Genomic DNA, 7,313 nt, shown 5'->3' on the forward strand with positions numbered 1-7,313 from the left:
AAAACCTCAAAAGCAGCCCCATGGGCTGGCCTAGTTGAGGGTACAGGCGGGACTCCTCGTCAGGCACCTGCCACAGGCGACAGCCTCACCTCCCTACCCTGCGGCCGGGCTCAGGTAGCAGTCGGAGAGCAGATTGAGGAAGGGCCGAAACCCTGCAGGACACCCTCGGCCCCGCAGCTGAGGCACCAGCCGCGAGGCAAGGCACCCCACGACCCGCAGTCCCAACACCACCCTCGCCCCCAGCCATTTTGGGGCGGGCTCCGCGCACCCCGCAGCGGGGTTCGCCCCCGCCATTTTAGGTGCCGCCCCGCCAAGCCCCGAGGGGCGGTCCTGCCCTGCCGGTACCGGTCAGGCCGCACCCTCCGCCCCCTCCTAGCTCAGGTATCAGGCGAAACTGGTCGTGCGTGCGGGACAGGACAGGACAGGACGGCAGCGGCCGGAGCGCGGCGGGAGGGACGATGGCTGGGCGCCGCGGGCTGTGCCTGTTGCTGCTCCTGCTCCTGCTCAGCGCCCTGCTGGAAGCCGTCACGCCCACAGGTGAGCTGGGCAGCGCCGGGCGGGGTGCGAGCCGCCGCTGCGGGCACCGGAGCCCCGCGGCAGGGCTACGGCAGAGGGGCGAGAAGCGGCACCGCCGGTGCTGTGGCTGAGGGGGGCGGCGGGGCGCAGGGCGAGGCGATGGGGCTTGATCGCGTTGGGGCGCAGCCCGTCGGACACCGGGCAGGGAGCGGGGAGCCCCGAGCAGCGCTGCGGGGTCGGGGCTCGGCCGTGTGGTCGGTCTGAACGAGGCATCGCCAGCATCAGGTGCTGCTGTGCCTCACCTGGAGCTCAGCAACTCGCCTAAAGGTGTGCGTAAGTGAAACGAAAAGAAAGGAAAAACCCTAGCTTTTCAGATCTGGAAGAAGAAAATCAGGTTCTGAAGTGAAGACGACAGTCTTTTTTTTTTTTTCATTAAAAAAAAAAAACTTAATTCTTATCTTTGTTATTTTATATTGCTTTCTGAACGTAAATAACGTTTAAAAAAAAAAAAAGAAAAAAAAAAGATTCAAATTTCACCGCCCTACAGTTCATGTTTTGCTACCTTTTTATAGTAAGCCTCCAAGTCCCATTGCCATATTTGTGCACTTTGCACTGTGCCTCTCTGCATTAGTTCTCCCTGTGCCTACTTACATAGTAAAAGTACATGCATAAAGACTATGTAAATATTGAAACCAAGCTTATGGTAGTTCCTATTTTCTCAGCAAATAGACACTAGATATTTAATACGTGGTTATCACCTGCATGGTCAAACCAGTGCATGATGGTATCAGATATTTTATTTTGTTCTGTTGTGTGGTATATTTTGCATCACTTTGTGCTACCTAGGGTTATTGTAGGTTGTAACAAACGGATGATAGCATCCTTAAAATCTTAAGGCAGTAAAAATCAGTGAGCCATTAGGTGCAAATTTGGTGGTTGACAGCAGAGTTGGTGATACCGGATTGCCTCTTGATATCCCAACTATCTGACTGGGGAAGGCGTAAGCTGTATAGGGGACAATATCAACTTGGGTTGGAAAAGGTAGTCTGCTTAAATGTTTTATCAGGTTGCTTGACCTTCTGGTGTTGGGAAGTGAGATGAGCTGGAAATGGTATTCCCCTCCCAGCCAAGGCAGATGCACTGCAAGTCAGGGGACATGACTGTTTACAAACAGGCTAAGGCACTTGTGGGGTTGTGGTGAATCTGTGCTGCAGAATCAAGAGCCTTAACCTTAGTCCTGTATGGGTGAGTATTGCCACCGTGACCTAAGATGGTTTAGATACTCAGTGCTGCAGGGCAGACATCATCCTTTGTTTGGTGTGATGGTTTATATCTTCTAGACAAATAGCAAAGCTAGCGATGTTGAAACGGTCTTCTTGTGGGAGAGAGTGTGTTTGTTCCCATGATGCCAAGTAAGCTTTTCCTGTGGGCAGATTAGCAAGTTAACTGCATTCTCTGTATGTGAGTCAGGCAGGGTGAAACTGTTCTTGGAAAAAAAAAAGAAAAAAAAAGAAAAAAAAAACACCACCACCAACAAAAACCTCAATTGTTATGGAAAACAGCAAGCAGAGAAAGAGTAAGAAAAGGAGTAGAAAATGCACATACCTAACAAAGGATTGGTTGCTCTTGGAGGGATTGTTAACTGCAAAGAGAAACAGGATACTGAAATGTCTCCCTGTATGCATGCCAGCTGGGCTAACAAAAGCTGCCCAGTATCTGCAGTCAGAAATTTTGAGGCCAAAACTGAAACATATCCTTCAAGTAAGCATAAAAGCAAAACTTGGTGCCTGAAATCATATGTTTAATTTGACCATGCCTTCAAAAATAGAATAAATAATAAGAAAAACTTTATCTCACTCTTACAATACCAAGTCCTGTTTGTGGGTCATGTGTCTTCCAGTCTATTTTGTGTCACTCTTGTTCTTTTGTGACATGCTAACACTCTAGGTTTTTGGAGACTATGCTTATTTCTTTCCACCCAGCCTATGAACACCAATGGCAAAGCATTGCTTTTGTATCTGGTCACAAAATATTTATTTAAGTCTTTTGAACGGAATATGAATAGTATGACTGCAGTTTGATAAGGTAAACTACTTGTTGATGTACAGTTGCACAGTGCTATGCTAAGCTTTATTGTGGTACTCTGAGAACTGCTGCCAGCTTGTAGTAAAGGGTCTGAGCACTCTGGGAGCTTTCTCAGCGAACCTAGGGAAAGAAGTATTGCTTTTTATCATTTACATCTAATGTCTCAATGAGCTATGTTCTTTAGGCTGATTCTATATTTTTCTATTCACTCCTCAGGTTAGGGACCTGGTTATTCTGTGATATGCAAGCAAAGTTTACAGTCCTTAAAGGTATTGACATAATCATGTGACTTGAAGACCTGACAGCAGGATTTGTGTGATTCTGCCCTTTTGTAATTATACCACAAATAGGTCAAAATGAATATTTGTCATTGCAGTTTATTTTCTTTAGGACTGTTCTGCTGATATAATTTAGACAAATCTTTGCAGTAGACTGCACAAAGACTGAAGTCCATGTCATTGCACTGGCAAAAAGCTTTCTTACGCCACAGTCTTCCAGTGAAGCCTGCCTGTGCCTTGAACTTGACAAACCCTTGCTAACTAGAGCTAGGGTAACTTAATTCAAAACTCTAAAGAACACCAATATATGCCATATTTCTGTACCTCTTTAGGAAAGAGGTCACTCAGCCTAGGCAGGACCCTAATACAGTACATCAGGCATTTGTTGTACTAACTTGAACAGCTATCTAGAGTTGTGCTACTTTTGAGAATCTATTGTGGAAAACACACATACTTGTGTGTTTATTTATTTATTGTATGATAATTCTTGTCTTATACATTCATAGAATCATAGAATATCCGAATTGTAAGGGACCCACAAGGATCATCATGTCCAACTCCTGGGTCCCCAAAGGACCACCCTAAATAAATAAAGTCCATGTGTCTAAGACCGTTTTCCAAGCTCTTCTTGACCTCTGTCAGGCTCAGTGCCCTGACCCCTTCCCTGGGGAGCCTGTTCCAGTGCTTACTTTAAAATGTAAGGTGTTAGTCTAATTTATTCCTTGCTGGGATTGTATCAAAACTACTGTTTATTGAAAGACAAAAGCACCATCTTTCAACACTCTTCATGACATGTTAAATACAGACCTGCTTGCTCAATAAAACTCTTCTTTATACTGTTGTGTTTTATGATGTTGCTGTTTTCGTTGGTGGCTTTTTTGGGGGGGAGGGAGTGGCTAAAATTATCCACAAATATTGATAGAATTTGTGATACGATTAAACTACTCTTACAAACAATCATGTATCATGTACGTTGAGTCTAGCTTGGTGGATATATGACTTTTTAGAACAGAGTGAGTTCTTTAACAGTATCTGTGCAGTTTAACTTGTCTGTATAAGAGGACTCTGTTGAGTATGGAAGGTGTTGTGGTAGGGGTCTCTGGACTGAGCCATCTGAAGGCTGTCATACAAGACAGAGCGGTCAGGAATGTCTGGCTTGCGTATATGGTTTACAGGTTCATGTGGCATTCAAAGAGGTAGAGCAAAACCTGAAGTGATAGCTTTCTGGTGTAGGAAGCAACCATAGAGTCACAGAACAGCTTGTGTTGGAAAGGACCTTAAAGACCATCCAGTTCCAACCCCTGTCATGCACAGGGATGCTACCTACTAGACCAGGTTGTTCAAAGCCCCATCCAACCTTGTCTTGAACACCTCCAGAGATGGGACATCCACAGCTTCTCTGGGCAACCTGTTCCAGTGCCTCACCACCTTCTGAGTGAAAAATTTCCTTCTAATATCTAATCTAAATCTCTCCTCTTTTAGTTTAAAACCATTCTTCTTGCCCTATCTATTTGCTTGAGTACAATGGTGCTTTCCAGCGACCATACCTGGCAGCTCTACTGATCTAGTGGTGTGAGTAGAAATTGTAGAGATTGTTTGACCATCTTATCTGTGAATTAGAAGGACACGACAGATGACTAACTTTAAGCATGAAGATGCAACAGGGCCAGTCTCTTCATATTTTACTTCAGATATAGTGCAATAGACATCTGTCTTCAGAGGTCACTTGAGCATAGCTTCCTGCTTTGCATTCTGACTGTTTCAGTTCTACCTAGTCTGACTGAGGACAGCATACTGTCTTTAATGCACAGCTGGGTTTGAGACCATCTTTTCATCAGCAGATTGAGGCCAAGAAAACTTCTACTGCAGATATATTGTAAGTATGCTGGAAAGTTCTAGAAATTCCAGCATTTGAGTAATCTGGCAGTGCCATGAAAAAAGATAATCGTGCCCCTGGGTTACTTGAACAAGTTTGTTCCTACAATCTGAAGAGTTAAAACACCTGACAGCCATTTCAATAATGTATTGTTATATTACTGGTGAGGTGGAAAAGCATTCTGGTTACTGATACACAACCATTAAACAAGGATATATGTGCATTTTGGATAGTAAACTAAAATGAAGGGAAGAAAAATTGTCAAGTATTTGAAAAGCAGTCTAATTTTTCTGTTGATAAGACCCTCTTTAATTCTTCAGTGTAAATCATGTTGTCTAGTTTATTAAATAAAAAAAAAAAAAGGAAAGTTATGTTTGCACTTCAGTAACAGTGACTTCTCAATATATTTTTTTTCTAGTGAAAAATATAACCACCAAGCCAAAAGGAAGAAGTTTTGTGGGCCAGAAAGTTACAAATGCAAATAATGCCTCTGGGGAGTCCTACAAAGTGGATGACTTTGCAGCAGAAGTCCTTACAGGAAAGCTGACTACAGTTTTTCTTCCTATTGTGTATGTCATTGTCTTTATCATTGGTTTGCCAAGCAATGCCATGGCCATTTGGGTCTTCTTTTTCAGAACAAAGAAGAAACATCCTGCTGTGATTTATATGGTTAACTTGGCATTTGCAGACCTTCTCTTTGTTGTATGGTTCCCACTGAAGATTGCATACCATGTAAATGGCAATAATTGGCTATTCGGAGAAGGTCTTTGCAAAGTGCTTGTTGGATTTTTCTATGGAAATATGTACTGCTCTATTCTTTTTATGACATGTCTCAGTGTGCAAAGGTATTGGGTTGTAGTGAACCCCATAGTGAACTCAAGAAAGAAGTCTGAAATTGCTCTGGGCATCTCTCTTGCTATCTGGATACTGATTTTGCTGGGCACCATTCCACTGTATCTTGTTAATCAGACAGTATATATTTCAGCTCTTAACATCACTACCTGCCATGATGTGTTGCCTGAAAATGTTTTGGCTAAGGACATGTTCAATTACTTCCTCTCACTTGCAATTGGACTCTTCCTAATCCCAGCTCTCGTCACTGCTGTTGCTTACATACTAATGATTAAGACTCTGAATGCTTCCAGCTCAGATATAAACACTGGGAAGAAACGAAAAAGAGCAATCAAACTCATTATTGCTGTCCTGTCAATGTACCTCATCTGTTTTACACCTAGCAATGTGTTTCTTATTGTGCACTATTTACTCATCAAAAAATACAACCAAAGCCATCTGTATGGGTCATACATAACTGCACTGTGTCTTTCTACTCTGAACAGTTGTATTGATCCATTCATATATTACTATATTTCAAAAGACTTCAGAGGCAATCTGAGATACGCTCTTCTTTGCCGAAGTGTGCGAACTACACGGAGGATGCAGGTTTCTCTCTCATCAAATAGATACCCCAAGAAATCCATTTCTTACTCTTCAAACTCAAATGGAACCACTGAATCAACCTACTGAGTTTAGTCCTAGAAGAAAAGTGAACTCTTACTACTGTTGTTGAAAGGAAGACAAGAAAGTTATTTTGTATAACAGAACACCTTTGCTTTTTGACTCACATTGAAGCCTGGATTTCAGAACTGGCATCTGCTTATCCTTTATAGAAATAGCAAGCAGATAAATCTTCAAACCATGCTGGGAAAACAAATAATGACATTTCTGATGCTTTGCAGAAGTGCTGCTCACCTCAAAGTGTGTTGTGGTTGAAGAAGTTTTTGTTCAATATTGAAGCTGCCAAAAAGGCAAATGTCACTGGAATGTTATGTAGAGTTTCTAGTATATTTAATTAACAGAGAAATCTGTTTTGTTTGGCTTTAACTGTAATATATTAAACGCATTGTTTGTATGGGACCTTGCACTGTGTACATGCTTAACACTGAATGTTTTTTGAAACAGTAGTGAGAAGGAAAGGAGAATCTGTTCCACCATCTTGGTGGGGGTCCAGCAGCATGAGTGCTTATTATCTTAAGTATAATGTAATCTTACTGTATTTTTAAAATTTTCATGTTGTAAATACTAACATGGTAGTAGTCTGGTAAGGTTATCTTTTTGAGTTGACCAGCTGAACTTGTTATCAGCTAGCACTGAGCTAAATTAAATGTTAGTTGAGATGTTGAGATAATATGCTGTTACTTAATACTCATGAGTACCTGATCTTAAATGGGTCCGTTTAACAAAATTTTGATGAATAGGTTTGATTTTTATATAATGTCTTGTATTTTTTAAGATACCTAATACGATTTTTTATAACACATTTGAGTTGTGTGCTTTCTTTTATGCATTTATATGTTCTTCAAAAGACTGAGAAGTTCACCTTGCTGGGTTTCAGGTAGCAGAGATATCATTCCTATTAGTGAATTAGAAGTCTGACTTTTATAGCTGTAACATATAAATGTGTCAAGTAAAAACACCAAATGATACATTTCATTAGAGCAAAACTTTATTCCCTTATCAGTAGATAACTAAACCAAATGGTTCCAAATGGTTCAGAACTC

General features: G+C 41.9%; 1 protein-coding gene across 2 annotated transcripts; it reads left to right on the plus strand.

Moving 5' to 3' along the window:
* Positions 1-321: 321 nt before the first annotated feature.
* Positions 322-7,072, plus strand: F2RL1 (F2R like trypsin receptor 1). 2 transcript variants are annotated; one of them, XM_083816397.1, is made up of 3 exons: positions 396-537; positions 2,818-2,870; positions 5,174-7,072. In XM_083816397.1, the coding sequence occupies exons 2-3, from the start codon at positions 2,843-2,845 to the stop codon at positions 6,277-6,279; spliced, it is 1,134 nt and encodes a 377-aa protein (XP_083672523.1). In that variant the 5' UTR covers positions 396-537; positions 2,818-2,842; the 3' UTR covers positions 6,280-7,072. The 2 variants fall into 2 exon arrangements, with proteins under 2 accessions (XP_083672522.1, XP_083672523.1); XM_083816396.1 differs by lacking the exon at positions 2,818-2,870 and having other exon boundaries at positions 322-537.
* Positions 7,073-7,313: the final 241 nt, after the last annotated feature.

This window comes from Anser anser (genome assembly GCF_964211835.1).
Source record: "Anser anser genome assembly, chromosome: Z".
Taxonomy (NCBI): domain Eukaryota; kingdom Metazoa; phylum Chordata; class Aves; order Anseriformes; family Anatidae; genus Anser; species Anser anser.

Bases quoted from the DNA above. Each gene is read 5' to 3' on its own strand.
- F2RL1 (XM_083816396.1), top strand. From the start codon at position 459: ATGGCTGGGCGCCGCGGGCTGTGCCTGTTGCTGCTCCTGCTCCTGCTC. The intron at 538-5,173 runs GTGAGCTGGGCA...TTTTTTTTCTAG, and splicing joins GGAAGCCGTCACGCCCACAG to TGAAAAATATAACCACCAAG.